Source organism: Syngnathus leptorhynchus, chromosome 6, assembly GCF_054491065.1.
Source record: "Syngnathus leptorhynchus isolate UIUO chromosome 6, UIUO_Slep, whole genome shotgun sequence".
In the NCBI taxonomy this organism is placed as follows: domain Eukaryota; kingdom Metazoa; phylum Chordata; class Actinopteri; order Syngnathiformes; family Syngnathidae; genus Syngnathus; species Syngnathus leptorhynchus.
The window spans coordinates 5,194,216-5,210,572 of record NC_141200.1 but is presented as its reverse complement, the minus strand read 5'-3'; the positions used below and the strand labels follow the sequence as shown (position 1 = coordinate 5,210,572).

The 16,357-nt window shown below is 47.8% G+C and overlaps 1 protein-coding gene across 6 annotated transcripts in view; it reads right to left on the bottom strand.

The window, feature by feature from the left end:
* tle3a (TLE family member 3, transcriptional corepressor a) overlaps window positions 1–16,357 on the bottom strand; it is a 50,447-nt gene that overhangs the window by 12,351 nt on the left and 21,739 nt on the right. For 5 of the 6 annotated variants that reach the window (XM_085913638.1, XM_085913636.1, XM_085913640.1 and 2 more), the window contains exons 3-6: window positions 3,897–4,032; window positions 3,496–3,596; window positions 3,253–3,316; window positions 1,965–2,009 (exon numbers count right to left, since the gene is read on the bottom strand). In XM_085913638.1, the coding sequence (XP_085769764.1) occupies window positions 1,965–2,009; window positions 3,253–3,316; window positions 3,496–3,596; window positions 3,897–3,920 (234 nt within the window). In that variant the 5' untranslated portion in view covers window positions 3,921–4,032. Of the gene's footprint in view, window positions 1–1,964; window positions 2,010–3,252; window positions 3,317–3,495; window positions 3,597–3,896; window positions 4,033–4,431; window positions 4,941–16,357 lie in introns of those variants that run through there. The other variant, XM_085913639.1, reaches the window with a different exon arrangement.

Here is a 16,357-nt window from a genome sequence, read left to right as displayed (position 1 = left end):
GCGAGGCGTTTGCCCGCAGCCGTCAGCAGCCGCTCCAGAAACTGACCGGGATTCAAGAACGAGCGGGAAATAAAATGGCGGCCATTTGCGCTTTCCTCCGCATGCCTACACGGCAGACACGTCCTCTGGCTGACTGTGTTTGTTTTGGCCCCGCTGCTACGATTACTACTACAAAAAGCCTCGGTTCTCATTCCTGAATGACGTCTTCAGGTAACAAGCACCAGATGAGCGTGATTAGACATCATACGTGTGACGTGCCATCATATATGATGTGCAGCGAGATCAAATAGCAGCGTCGCGCCGCGAGGAACTAAGGCAAACTTCTAGGAATGGATTTCTTCAGCGTGGAATAAATTCTGCTTACAGAAAAGTAATATGCTTGTGTGCATCCAATAATCCATCCCAGCCTCGCGTGTTAACCGCTCGCCATCTACACTGCCCCTCCCCCGCCCGAGCAGAAGCTAGGGGAGCTGCATGGACGGGGGGCCCCACACTGTTTGCTCACAAACACGCCGGTCGGCAGGTTAGAGCCCCGCTGATGAATTATTCAAGCACTTCCAGCAGCTCTTTTGAGGTTCCTGATAAAAAAAAAAGTGAGCCGCTAAAATGGATCAGTCGATTAACCTGTTTACACAAAGCCGGCCGGGGTTGTCGCCCCTCCTCCCGACTCGTCTCTATTCTGCGGCTGGTGGCTCCCATCCCCCTCGCCGGCCCGCCGATAAGTGCCTGACAGAAGCTATCAGAGCGGCCCCGGCTCTGACAGACATGTGACACGCGGTCCAGACTCTGATGGATCACCCTACGCCTCCGGCGCTGTCATTAGCCGAGCGGGGTGATGGCGGGGGAAGGGACGAGCGCGCCGCTTTGAACACCAGCCGGGCGACCCCCCGATTTGAGCCGTGTGTTTAATGCACTTCAACAGCCGTGGTGCGCTTTTCACTGGAGCGGGTTGATAAAGAGAGCTGCGTCAGCTAAATAGGCACGGTGACATCGTTATAGGGCCAAACACGCAAGGGGGGTTTCAAATCAAATTTAAAAAAATCCTAGTCAAAACCCTGGCAAGATCTAGATAAAAAAAAAACTGTCAGATACCAAATAAAGGCCCAAAAAAAAAAAAAAAAGTCTTGACCCAGTCAACAAAAAATGTCAGAGACCAGGGAAAAACTGGTCTAAGAAGCAAGTTTAAGGACCAGGTTAAAAAGCAAGTCAAGAACCAGGCTTTAAAAAATATAATCTGAGACCAAACCAAAGTCAAGAATCAAGCTAAGCACAAAGACAGACAAGTCAGATTGTTTGCTGTCTGCACCCATCGTTTCAACACCGTCTTGAAATCGGACTTCCTCACACATGATCTCACAAAAACAAACAAGAACAGACACTTTTGGCTACGCGCCCAATTGCCAATGTTTCCCGTGTCCCTGAAGATTGGAACATTGTACGATGAAGATATCCAAGTCAAGACACATTTGGCTTCACGTTTGTCAGTTAGCGCTTCTTTAATTGGCTACATTCCTTTCACCCCTCACACGTCTGAAGATTCTCGCTCATAAATCATGAACGCGTTTAATATTTCAGATTGTCGGCCCCGACTCGTTTTAGATCCCATTATGGGGACAAATCAACTCTTAACGCGACCTCGAAGGACAATCTTGCAAGATAGAAGCTGCGCCACTTGAAGGATTTGGTGGGTCGGTGTGTGAGGCAATAGCTTGTTATCTTTCGGGATAACGCCAGGCGCGCAAAATAGGTGACTTTTGTCCTCCTTCCTGCAATTAGCGACCATCCCTGACCCTGATGCTTCATGCGCTCTCTTTAATCAGGAAGTCAAAGGTCCAGCCAGCCAAAGTCGACTTCAATCTAATCAACGGGCTGAGAGAAATCCCGGATTTGGAGCGGCGAGACAATCGTCTCCCGATATTTGACTAAGACAAGATTTGTCAGTGAGCAACAAAGATGGTGCCTACCTGTTTGTGCATCTCAATGTTGAGTCCGTAAGACATCTCGTAGTACTGCCAAGAAAACAGGAAATATATCAAGTTAGTCATTTTGCATTGTCCGTTTTTCCGGAGATTTCTCCAATTTCAATTTGCATCACGAGAAGGATTAACTGTAAACATGTGCTTTGCTTTTCTGTGACCACTCTCGATTGTTTCAATCAACGAGTTCATACGAGGACGACAATCGTTTGAAGAGCTAAACAAAGCCTCTCTGTTCCCTCTTGTTTGACCTCCGCCGTCGAGACATGATCGATATCTGAATGACGCCGTTCCAAATGTGCCGCTGGCCGGGTCGCAATTGTGATGGTCGTCAATACAGATGAGACGCAAAATCACATCCGAGTGTGACAAACAGCCCGAAAATTGACTTTGTGTTTTTCCAGTGATGGCGCAGAGCATCAAAGCGTTCAATGTTTTGATCAGCAGTCTCCCTCGGACATCTATTTACTCACTCTAAAGTATTTGCACAACACTTGTGATTTCAGGTCAGAATGTCTGACTGAATCCGGCCGGGCAGGCCACAGGTGGCGGCCTGCCGGGCCAGAAATGGCTTTCCAGTCAGTGTCTATTTTGACGAGCCAAATGCATTATTCAGTCCATTAGCGTTGAAGAAAAAAAAAAAAAAAAAAAGTCTCAAACAAGAGAGCCCTTCTGTCTGAGATCAGAGCCCCTGCAGTGTAAGCTGATACCCCGTACTTCCTCACGTGTTTACCTAACCGCCTGACATGTTGTCGTCCCCACCCCCACTCGCTTCCAAAATGAAGGTTTGGCTTCAAGCGCCCCCGCCATGTTTACCTGGGACAGCGGGCGCTCTCATTGCGTCAGGTGGCAGCAAAACATCACGCGTCACAGGCACACCTATGTTTTCCAAAACCACACTGGAACTTTGTGCTAAAAGAGACGCATGCGAGCGCCTCCATTTTGTTGGGGCGCATTTTCCCACACGCCCCATTCCCGGCATGTGAGCGAGCGTTAAGTCTCCTAGGAGAATAATCAGATCGGCCCACACCCGAGGGGGGCGGGGTCGCCGAGGTCGACCTTTAGAGATCAAGGGGAGCCCCGGCCCACCACTCCTGTCAGTCACCCCCATCCCACCCCTCGTAACGACTATCAAACCCTCCGGGGGGATCTCACACGACACCGAGCCGCCCTAACAAGCGCACAGGTGATCACAATAGAGGCCGTCCCACGCCACGCAACTGAGATCTTCAACAAGTCGGGCTCATAATTGCTGCCCGTGGCGACATTATCTTACCATGACATAGTGGCGCTGCATCTCCGTCTTTTCATTGGCCAGCTTGTCGTACTCCACCTTAAGACTAAAATAGGAGAGAAGGTGTCAATTACAGGCGCTCTGTCACTTGCATAACTCACTTAACCACTTGGCAACGGATTACAGAGCATTTCCATTCCACATGCAACTAAATATTAGCCTTCACCTGGCAAAGTACTGCAAGCGAGCGTGTGAGCCAGCGCTGACATCTTTTGTCAACAGTACCTGTGATACTGGGCTTGGAGGAACTGGAATTCATCTTTAATTCGGTCACACGACTCCGCTACGGTGAATTTGAAGCCGGGCTGGCCGGGCTGATGAGGAGCCTGAAATACAACGAGGGGAGGGGAAAAACATTGTCACGAGTTTTTAGCTTTACTTTTGTGAGTGAGCCAAGCCAAAATGGCTCCCATCTTGACGTCAATGCCAATTGGGATCGTTACCAACACAATGAATAGGCGGGACATAAAATAGCAATTCAAAACCAAGACATGAATCTGCCATGTATCCTTGAAACATAACCTTGTCGACGAGACACAACACGGCACGGCTCAGTCGGGAACCATGTCAACACCGCCAATAAATATGCCAAAAATGCACTGCACAGAGGTGGAAGCCCCTCTTACCGGATGTCGGCCTTGCGGATACATCTTGAAATCCACCCTTTGTTTATTTCTGCAGGTCCTTTGGCGAAATGGTTGAAAAGAGCAGGCGGCCGAGGAGCTTGTTGTCGGTGTAGGGGGGGGGGAGTTGCTGAATAGCCTGTGTTGGGAGAAGGACGCGGTTTAATCGCCGGGGGTACAATCAAACGCACTTTTGTTTGCAACTAATAATCCCTGTGAGAATAATGCAATCACCAAGTGGAAGCCGGAGAAACAGCAGCGCCTCGGGGGTGACCTTATTCGGTGGCGGCAGGCACACAAGCACAAAAATCACATTCTCGCTTTTAAAAACACAACGGAGAAAAGGGAGTAGCCACTTTTACGCAGGTGCTGTATGAATGATGGCAGTTTATGGCTTTAAAATGTTGATTTCGAAGCAAGAGGAGAACCCAGGTGAGCAGAAGGGCAATGTTCCCTCCGAGCGCGCGTTCATTCTGCCCACTCAAATGTCACGTAAAAGCCGAAAAAAATGCTACCCGACGCTCGGTTTTACACGTACCCGTCACCGAGGAAGAGAAAGGGCTACAATCCACTCGTTTAATCCGTCCCAACGACGGCGTGGCGGAGCATCCTGTCTCCGGAGCGCACCCGGCCACACCGGGGGGAGCAGCGGGCAAAAAGAAGACGGCGATGCGGTCGGAGCTCCAACAAAACTACTTTTCTCCTCGTCAAGCCTCCGCCGCGAACCTCCCAGGAATTTGGCCGCCGTAATCCCCGAAAGAGCGGCGAAAATACGACTCCGAAACAGCTCCTTCCGTGTTAAAAAAAAAAAAAAAAGAAAAAAAAGGAGATTCTTTAAAAGCGTAACATGGTGCGCTCCACCATCTCGCGTTTCCCCCTCAGTTGTCCAGTTTAGCCCGGTTGCCACACACAGGCAAGCGGGGCTGAACTACCGTGAAAGCGCCTGTCTGTCCAATCGGATTACTCGCCAAGACCACGGCCACATCTGCCTATCGGAGGGCGGCGGCCCCACGTGGGGTGGCGGCAGCACACAGATGACGTCACCGCGTGGAGGCACCCGCCCTGCCCCTGGCTGCTCCGCACACACACACACACACACACACACACACATACATACACACACACAACAGCCATTCAAATTGGACCGAGACATGCACATATAGCGCGTCCTCATTAGCGCGCTCGTTTGCCGCCCAAATCAAAGTTTTCTTGGGTGAGACCAACACCGGTGGGAAAGAGAGGGGGGGGGGGGTTGTACGTGCACATTTCTAATTCGACGCCAGGCTCCGCGGAAGCAAAATGAACTTGTTTGTGTGCGAGACGTTGATGCAACTTGACACGCTTTACGGCCACATATGTGACGTAAAAGCCTCAAATCAGATGCCTTGGTCCCTCCCGCTGCTCTCCACAACACCGTGAAGGACGCGTTAATGACCAATCGATCCACGATCAAATTAAAGCGTCGAAGCCTTGAGTCCTTTTTTTTTTTTTTTCAATATATATCTACCGTGATGGTTTATATGACACATCCCGGACGCCCTCGGAAATAATTTAGCTTGCTAGCCGCACCGCAGTGTAGAGGACAGCCGATTGCCTTTGTCTGACATTAACATCAGCCATGTCTGCTCCGCGACGCCTTGTTTTGAAGCTCTAATTTTACCCCACGTGGGTCGCCCCTGTGGCTTTAAGACTTCTCGTCCAATAGCGACACGGCGCACTTACTCGCCGGCTTCCGATTTGCCGGCGCTCGCGGTGCCTGTCAGTCACGCGGCAGCATTGTCAATCAATACCACGCGGGGTCAAGCGCTGACAAATGCCTGTGCTCCTCGGTCCTCTGCCTGTGAATAGAGGCTGCAATAGCTGCTTAATTAGCTTCGAATGGCTTTTCTCTCCTGTTCAAACAATCTGTTACCACCACGTGGTAATGAGAGCCAGTGTTAAACAAAAGGGGAAAAGGAAGCAGTTGTAACATTACAACCTGTAGTTTTTCCTCTCCACGCGGGCAAAGCACCTCAAATGTTTTAGCTTTTAGCATGCTAATGGCGCTAGCTTGTTTTCACACGACGCACAATCATGGATGGATGCCTGAACACCAGCACGAGGATTTATCGTGGCTTTGCGCGGAATCACGCCCCATAGCGGTCTATAAAGCCAGTTCGACATTTGCTAGTGCTTTTCAAACGTTTAGTAAGCCTTCAAGTGCCCTCCAATATCCCCAAATACTCCCCAAATTTTCGTGAAGACCGATAGTGAACAGAAAAGCAATGTATCCCATGATGCATTGCACACGCCATTTTCTGGCTTTGTTTTGGTTCTCATGTAGCAGACATTAGCAGAGCAATGTATTGCATATTAAATAAAAAATATTATGAAGGTGATGTTGTATTTCCCAACTATGTGACAGCAATCATGGGAATATTCAAAGACATTTCTCTGACAAGCAAAGTAATTAGCCCACAATGTAAAAATCCATTTACTACTTGGGAAGTGGGGAATGAGTGAATGTCGCCAAATACTGCTACAGTGTCAAGCTTGGACATTGACCATGTCCTGTCCATATCTTTAACTAGAGCAGTCAATGAGCAATTAAGGACATTATGGCCACACATATTTAAATGATAGCAATATTTTTAGACTCTTTTAGAGATGTTCTTACATGGCACTTGTTGCCAATGCAAATGTCATTGTGTCATGTCTTTAGGCCTGAGCACAGCAGTGGTCTACTTGTCAGCCAGTTTGAGGAAGCGGGTAGTTGTGCCCCCTCCCCCTCAAAAAAAAAAAAAGTAAGGACTGTGTGAGAAACTCAAGCACACACAAGAGCCTAATCTGAGCCAGGCAACACCCCTTGCTGTGCAATAGAGAGCACTTGGATTAAAGGCAACAAAGGCTTGGCCAAACCCCGGGAGGGGGGGGGGGGGGGTCCACCCTGTGAGACCCCCACACTGTTTATTTACACGGAAACCCCAGCCTGACTGGAACACCCAGCCCAAGGCATTACACACTGGCCTATTTGCAGAGGTGGCTCAAATTCTTGACAGAGCAGAGATTGTTCTCGCTGCTGCTGCCAACCGGGAGGGGGGGGGGGGACTCGCTTTCTACAGAACACCAACACAAAACAAACACAGAACAATTAGAGTGAGATCATTGCAGTGTTCAAACATTTCACTTTTATAAGTCTTGGCTGTTTTGTTGGTCAGTGCAACCACAAACCAAAATGGGTCTTGGGCAACAGCGTTGAAATAGGACACACACCAATCGATTAGCATGCGATGAAAAGTTCCAATCAGAGGCCAAAAAAAACCCCCAGACAAGACACAAACAAAGATAGCCATGAAGTTGCTTTTTTTCTTATGTTGACATAACAATGTAGCCTCACCTTGAGCAAAGTATTGTTTGCACAAGTGAACTAAGATTAGCTTTCCACTTATCTTTGTCAGACAATAAAAGAATGAAATTACTCACAGCGTGTGTGGAGTTATGCAAATGTCATCCGAGAATTTGAATATGAATTCTGTCACATTTGTCTTAATAATGAAGGTGCGGCTGAAGAAATGCAACGCTAACGAACATACCATTTTTGCCGACGCTGTGCATTTTCAAAGCTGAAATTAAATAGGAAGTCACCCACGGACATATTCCACAAACACCTTAAGATGATTCAACACTAAGCACATCAGAGGTTCAAGCGGTACCAGTTGACTAAGCCCATCTTGAGCTGATTTGGTGACTTTAATCCAGTTTGCTAAATGTTTGACGTGATTAAAAAGATTCTTGAGGCCTAAATTCAGTCACAGTTCATGATTCCATTCACATGGCATGGGAATGACTTCACATGATCGTCTGCCTGCCTTATCAAAGTAATAAGCGCATGCTAGAAAAATGCAATTAGGACCGAGGTCGGAGCGTGTGAAATGTTTGCCGACGAGTTTCGTACATTATCGTTACTCGCAAGTGACCTGCTGTGCACTCCATGAAAAGGAGAAGCTTACTCTCAAGTGCTCCTGTACCTGCTGACTTAACACACGCTAAGAGAAAATGATCCCGGCCATCTCTGGAGGTCCTTTTGACTCCATTATTGAGTTGAAAAACAGAGGCCCTGCAAGATAGGGAGAAGTAGAATAGAGAGCTGAAGAAGTTGTCAGTACAAAGTCTGACAGCAGATCAGAGCGCTCAGAGAGCTCAGAAAGCTGGAACTTGTGCTCATGGGCCCGCTGGAGCAGAACCCGGCGCTCCATTGGGATGATGAGCTCGGCCGGGCGGGACACAAGCAGCACCTTTTCTTCACTTCACGCGCAACACAATGTGGAGCAAAACACCTTTGATTTGATGTTGGGTATTTAAAGCCACCATATAGCTTTCGTTAATTGAATGCTAACACATGACAAGAAACTCCGTGAGCTAACAACTAGCATCTATGTGGTACAAAAAATTCCGTAAGCTAGCAACTAGCATCTCAGAACAAACTCCAGCAATACATGTGGAAAAAAAATAATAATACTCGGGCATATATTCTTTATCCTCTGCTAAGAATGGCAAATATTACTGCCGTACGGATAAGCAGAGAGAGAAGCTGCATCTCAGTACAGTAAAAAAACGGATGTCTGTCTTATGCCATACAGAATCTTATTTTTCTGGTGTTGCAGCACCAGTGAGACCGGCGTGTCCTCACACAAGGACACAAAAGGGTTAAAAATGTCAGCGTCGGAGGCCCTGAGAGGGTGAGCACGGCCAAATCAACAATTAAGCGAGTTCTGTGAGAGGCTAAGCTTCTTATTTTTATTTCAAATGAGGATGGAAATTGACTTCCTTATTAAATCTAATTATTAGCCGGTGCCCTCCAAACGTCTTGTGAAATCGCCTCTAGCGAGCTGCCTATTAGCATAAACAGCACCAGTGGCAAGCTTAAAACAAATGGTTTATTTAGTCGGTGTTAATGGGATTAAAGTGTTCTGGGTTCCGAAACAGCGCTAACAGTGAGCGCTGCGTCTTCATTTCCTCTTTGTTTGCTTTTCATTCATTCGGCTCTCCTGCTTGGCTGCCGAGCTTGCGCTCATCTCGGTGTTGTTCAACAGATTGTGTTCAATCTCGATCCCCAAATCCCAGACAATCATAAATAATAAAGGATTACAGCAATCTCACGCAAGCTGCTGGCCCGCCAGCGTCGGCGCTCACATTGAGAAATAATTGTCGGCCATCTGCGTATCCCGCTGCTAGGACAAGGCGTAGTAAACAAAGGCCACAGTGTACCTTGCCTGCTAAAGATCCTTCTCGGCCTAGCGACATGAAAGGCTGCGGTGATGCTCAGCCCGGCGGAACGCGCCGGCTCGCTTCGACAGATACTTTGATTAGGGATGTTTCACCAGCTGACAAGATGCGCCTGTCAGGGATCAAACAAAACTTGGTGGGGTTATCTCTCTCTCTCGCTATCTATCTATCTGTCAGCAGCCAAACAGAGCTGCAGCCAAAGCAAAAAGGATAATTGACCCGCCAAATGATCACATTTACATGTCATGCACGCAGGAGGCAAAGGGGGAGCGGACATCCGCAGGCCCGTCAATCCCTCCACGGTGGACTTAGATGCCATTTATAGCCATTGCGCAACTTCCAGAAGCTCCATTAGCGATGCCATGGTGCCCTTGCCATTGCATTTTTTGGTGTGAGTTGATATGATTCATGTTGGGTAGCGCAATTCAAAATTTTAATTAATAAGCTTCTGGCTTTGATCTGGGTGTTTTTTTTTTTTTGGAGGGGTGTAATTGGGCTCGAGGAAAGATGGAGAGAAACATCTCTATGTCAGAGAGGAGCTAACTTTAGCCTGGGTTGTTAGCGGAAGGTCTGGACAGCTAAAATGTCACTATAGGCAATAAGAAATATTTTTTTTTTTTTACGTTTGTCAGTCTGAGCAATATTCAACGCAGGCTATCCAAAACCATCGGCAGTATCTTAATTTTCACGAAGTGTATGAATTTGAACAGGATGCTAGCAAGCGTCTATATTTATCCTCGACTTCCCGGCGAGAGTGACTAATGGCGTTCCGGCCGCTCTCCTATCCATCCTAACTGGAAGAATCTCATTATGCGTGAAATTCAAATAAAGATAAATCGTACGCAGGATGCCGAAGCGGGAGACAAAGGACACGACGGAGGACTAATGAGACGTGTTTATGTGCAGCGTAGCTTGACCCGCTGACAGCGGCTAAATAAGTTACAGTCAGGCGGGGGTTCTGCTGGTACCAATTAAACTGGCTGTCATTAGCAGGCCGACACTGGTGACCCAATAAAATAGCAACTCAGCAGTACGCAGGATAATAGACTCGGAATTATTGTGATACACTCATTGCTCGAAATATTAGGTACACAAGCTAATGAGGCCCAATACGAGGGCATAGGAAATTTGAAATATAGAAATATATTTTTTTTTAATTGGTTTATTATATTGTGCCGATTTTCCAGATGGACTGCGAAGTTGATGGAAAATGACACGAGAGGGTTAAACAGATTTTCAATAACTATATACAGTAAGTCCTCCTAAAGGTGGACTACGTAGACACAGAGGCTTCTTTTTAGCGACGTAAATCAAAGCAATATACCAATGTCGGGAGGAAAACACTTTGTGTTTAGATTTATGAAGCAGCCCATCATGTGCGAGAGGGCAAAGTCAACAGTTTGCATCAGGCAGGAAATATCTGACACCTAAGTGAGCCCAAAGTGCGGTCGAAGCTCTGACATCTGGAAATGTTAAGTCACCACGGAGTTGTTAAAAGGCGGGAGGGCCGAGCGGGAGCGAGAGGAGCGCCATCTCCACCGCTGTTGGCCGACCACGCGGGCCGGGTCGGGACCGTGGCCTGGGTTGTTTGTTTACGCAGCACAAACCAGCCTGTCAAAAATAAAAAGAGACTTTTCATGTTTGAGGGCTGCAATTGTGGTTCCTGCGTGATGTTTTTTTCCCTCCCCACCGACCTCACGCTTTCGGGTCGGCGAGCCGCTTAACCCGTAGCCGGCCCATTGGCCGAGCCCGGCCTGTTTTTTTTGCCTCGTGCTGAGCGACTGCGGTCGCGTGCGATGACTACGGCGGCCTCCGCATCATTATAACGGCTCCTCGGGCAACCCGGCCAAAGATCTTTCAGAAATGTGCACATCATTTCCCTCATAATGACTATGTTACCTTTCCCCAAGTTTCCCGCGCTTAACCACCACACTAGCCGAGCGCCGCTGGAAAATCCCTCCAGCCACTATCACATAAATAGTTTTCAACAAACTGGAATATCTCAAAACGGGACATCTTGGGCAACACGATTTGACCCCGCCTCCTGTACAACGTCCCCTTTGATGAAAAGGCAATCTGCTTCAAGCTGTTTAAAATAGCGCCTCCCTTTCCTCCAACATCAAAACAAGCACAGGAGACAGTGGAAATTTGCTCTGTAGTTAACTCGCAACAGCCATCAATTAGTTTTACAATCGGGTCGCCTTTGAGCCACTGCGATGGCATCACTTCAATGTGACTCAGCAACAGGACACACAAGAAAGTTGGCCGGATCCGTCCGCCGCGGGGCCTCTTATCTCGTGCGAGTCGGGCGGATTACATCAGTCGGGCCTGCGGGGGGAGTCCAGCCACGAGGTCCGAAGGGACCTGGATGACTACCCTCATGTGACAAATAGCCCCTCCCCTTTTGTCGTGCGAGTCCCGAAAGGAAGCCGAATTCTAACTGCCAACTTCCATGCAGTCCAAATTGCTCGGCAGCCCCCCACGGCGTTTGTTTGCAGTGTCGGCTCCACGCCGCTCGCCCTGACACTGATAGCCGTGGACAGCATCGATCACTTTGCATAAACGTCTCAGTGGCTCGCGTTCCACTTGCCTGTGTGTGCGTGAGGCGGGTGTGACCTCCCTGATCCGCAGACTGAATGAGACAGTGTTTTTTTTTAAATGTGAGGAAATATAAAAACACACTTCTCCTTTCTACATGTGTTTACTGTATGTACACGGGAGGGGGGAGGCCAACCCCCTCGTTTCACTTCTCAGTGCGTCTGTCATCCCACCCAGCGAGGGGAAGTGGTGAGGTTGGAGTGGTTGGCCAGACAGGGCCAGCTGTGCGACCACAGAGTTGTGAGTGTGTGGGAGAGAGGGAGGGAGGGGGGGGGGGGGGGGGGGGCTCGGCGGTCCTTATTACAGACCCGACTACACACTGGGCCTCACAGACAGCCACTTACTAGCAAGTAGCAGCAAGAACACAGCAGCCTTTGTAGCATGGCAGAAAGAGAGAGAGAGTGCGTACATACAAGTACAGCTCACGGACAAAATTATTGGAACACCTGGCTCGCTATTACGTTGACAGAAATTGAACATGGAAGCAAATAGAATGTTGGAGCTGTATTCGGCATGTTTTTGACAAGACCTTTGCAGTGTGTCCATTGGAATTTTTTCTCAGTGCATCCAGATGAACATTTGTGTGGTTAGAGGATGGTTGACTCGTCGTATTTATTTGATGGAATTTGGGGTCAAGGCCAGTCCAAATAGGCCAAAATGTCTCGTTAAAATGAAAATTTACACTTACAGTAGCTATAGCCTCTATTGTATGTCATTGTGGTATGTCCCAATACTTTTGTCCAATTAACCTACAGAGACCAAGAGTGTCATTTGGATGACTTCTAATTTGCTTTTAAATAACTGTGTGTGTGTGTGTGTGTGTGTGTGTGTGTGTGTGTGTGTGTGTGTGTGTGTGTGTGTGTGTGTGTGTGTGTGTGTGTGTGTGTGTGTATATATATATATATATATAAAAATAGAGAAAATATTTAGGCTCATGTAAAACAGACGAAAACCAAATATATTTTCACTATATCTAATTTTAATTTTATGGAATGTAAGGAATACAGTAGTTTCAGTAAAAAAAAAATATATATACACAAAACTTTAACAAAAATGTTTTTTCAGTTTGAGTTATTCCGTTGATTTGATTTCACTGCAATAACCTCGCTATCCAGAATTGAAGTCCAACTTGGAAGCCTCATCGCCGCTTGTTGCATTAAAAGCAGATTAAGTCACGCAGATGACAAACAAAAGTGATAAAGACATTGAGGCCTCCTGACAGTTTTGGCGGGAGTGATTTGCGGCACAGTTTGCTGTCAAATCGCATCAGCCGAGCGGTACCGCAGCATCAGTCACATCACAGCACGGAGCGTCTCCGAGTGATGATGTCACTCTTTTGCCCCGGTCCCGAGGGCGATGATTTATGAGCTAATCTGGGTCTGTCTCCCCAGATCCCAGCGCTTTGGCTCCCGGGGGAGCCGCTAATGGGACAGTAGGACTGATCCATCACGCTTCCGCAGAAGCCCTCTCGGCTCCCGAGCCCTGACATCCATCTCCATGATCACACGGCACCGCCAGAAAGCAACTTTGACTTTACAAACGCGCAGAGACAAGACGCTCGCAACGGCGTACGCAACCTCAGCTATTTCCAATTTGTCACGCGGCCAGAGAAAGATAATTGCGGCAACCTCCCACTATGCAAAGAGAACGCTAATCAGCCAGTGCCACTCTTCCAAACACACAAGCGCGCTTACATTGTTAGCGCTTTCTAATAGAGGACACATAGTGACCTATTTTCTGAGAAAGCAATTTGTCCCAGCAAAATAAAACTAATAGGTGGCGAGATGAATGGATTGGAGTTGGCTCGACCGCCTCGCACTGCGCCACGAGGCACTAAATCACCAGATTATTAGTTTTATGAGGCAGGCCCATGAGAGAATAATTGCTAATGTTCCCAGAGTAACCAGGGAAATAAAGGTAATGGAGCAATTTATAAATTCTGATTGGTATACATGGAGAACTTCCAGCCCATCTCCTTTGTTATTTCACCGCTCTCAATAAAATACGCCCCCCAGCCACGCAAAGGCAGAAACGAAGAAATCAATACAATCAGAGAAACACGAGCGCCGCTTCTGCTCCTTTGTTATTTTTAGTGCAACAGCAGCGCCTGATTTACAGTTATAAATCAAAATCACGCGGAAAAGGGAGCAAAGTGAAACGGCAGTCAGCAGAGCACGAATCGCAGCAAAGGCAGAGCAATTCTAATTTGGCTTTGGATCAGCATAAAACTGCAAATAGAAACATGAAGCCATGGAGGCATAAATAACATGCGGGAAGTCATCAAAACTAATCACGGCCCCCCACACACACATCATTACCATCCAGGAGACAAAAAAAACACATTGCTCATGGAAAAATAAATGCAAGAATAGTGTTAACTCCTTTCCTGTCTAAAAGTAAAACAAATTCCTTTTTGATGTACTTGTATTCATTTTGAAAAGCACTCAACTTCAAATCTTTCAGCAATACGCAAGACGACAGTACTGTGAGACTTTTGTGTACTGTAACATTTTTCATTACCTTTCTGTAAAAGCAATTGAACTGACTCAAATCATCAGAAAAGGAATGACTTGTTTTCCAGGTTTGGTCATGTGACATTTGCAAGCTAACCCCTTAGGCACCGTGATGTCATTTTCAGTCGACAGCAAGTTCCAAAATGGCCGCCCTCTGAGAGGAATAAAAATAGGTGGATTCTTCTGCTTAATTAACTCTCTTAAAAAACATTCTATTAACCAGAATACCGTGTTGAGGCAAAATGGGGACGCATAGAACAAATGACTGCAAAGACATTTTTTGACGTTTCACCCAATGTCACCCAAGCTAGGCTGAGGACACGACTATCGAAACTGGACGGAGGGAGTTTAAGCAAGAGCCTGGAACAGACTGTGTCTGGATCCCACTGTGTATATGTAATCTATCACAAGCAGCCAAATTCAAGACCTCGGGGTTGAGGTAACAATTTGAGTGTGTCATACGGATGATTCGCTCCCAAAATACATGATGAGGAATTTTCCCATTTAGAGCTGCTGTGGGAAAAGGTTGCCGGCAGGTGTTCGTCTCGCGGACGTGAACCCGCCTCCATCACTCATCCTGCAGCGGTTTCCACATGACTTTCCATCACACGCACAGCCACATCCCCTAATTTCCAGCCCCCCCCCCCCCCCTACGTCTCCGGGGTCGGAATTGCAAGCTGCACCGTGTCCAAACATAGTCTGAAATGTTGTGCAGATGTAGACCCTTGTCATGTGGTTCATGAAAGTCGAGATTTATCTAGTTCAAGCTATGCGCCTCATACCGGAGTCGCCGTGGGTGGTCGTGGCTTCCGCTTGTGTCAATTTGGAAGGGCGAGGTCGGCGTAAACATCACGTAGACGGCGCGCATCTACGCCCGTTGTTGTGAAAACACTTCATTACCGTTTGACGCAATCACGTTGTCGCAAGCGGGCACGCGCGGTCATGTCGCCTGCGCCGCTGTGTTGAATTACGCAATGAAGTCAAGGTGACGGCAGGAAACACAAGTGAAGAACGCATCTGTCAGACATTTACTTTGCTGCCAAACAGAACTGATGTCTTGCCACACACGCGTGCGACTTGACCTTTGGATTGCAGCTCTTTGCGCAAGTCAACATCATCTCATATACTTTCCACCCACTTCTCGTTTTGTTTTTTGTTTTTTGGAAGGTTGAAACTGCTTAAGCTTCCACTTCCTTGTTTCGTTTGCACCACAACATTGTGATGTGCATGTGTTGACATTCGCCGGCTTGTCGTTAGAGCGTCCGTCCATCATTTCTTCCTCCTCCTCTTTCACCAATTAAAAAAAAACAACAAAAAAAAACCCCAGTGCATATCTTCACTTAGTCATCATGGCCCAAAGAGAGGATGTTTCCAGGTTCATCCATTGCCTCACATTTCCTCTTAGGAAAGCGCGTAAAGCGCTTCACGAAGCACGAACGCGACCGTTCCAATCCCTTTTCACGCTGACTGCGGTGCATTACTTAAAGGGAATCTTTGTTTTAAAGCGGCGTCGCTAGCAAGCCAAAGTGTCAGTACAATGGTACACGCGGCCCCGAGGAAGCCCCGACAGCAGGAAGAAGCGAGCTGAGACAAGAAAATTGATTTTCCGACTGATGGATTCCAAGCCCGGATCTCGCGCTGATCTAAAGAGAACGGAGCGGTAATGGCGTGTTCTCTGATCCCACCCGTCCCATACGATGCGGTTAGGTTTTATCCCGACGCAATAAATCTTGTCTTTACTTCCCAGCAGCTTGCCAGCAGCTGGGACTCGTCAAGGGAAGCCACCCCAAGCAAAATGTTATTCCAGCTTGTTAGTGTTTGAAGTCGCAGCGAGGCGGCCCGCAGAAGCGGCCGCCTGCGGTTTATGGCTTGTGGGCTCGCTCCAGAGAGATGCAGTCTCACTTTGCGAGTCAGGATGTCTCCGCGCGAGCCGTTCGAGCCGCAACTGCTGCTGCGAGATAACACGTGGAGAAGAAAGGACTTTGCGTTTGGCTCGCTGACTGACAACACCACGCTATGTGTGTGTCCATGTTTTCACGCATCCGCCTACTCGAGCAGCACTGCTAACTACTACCGCTTCCTGTTTTA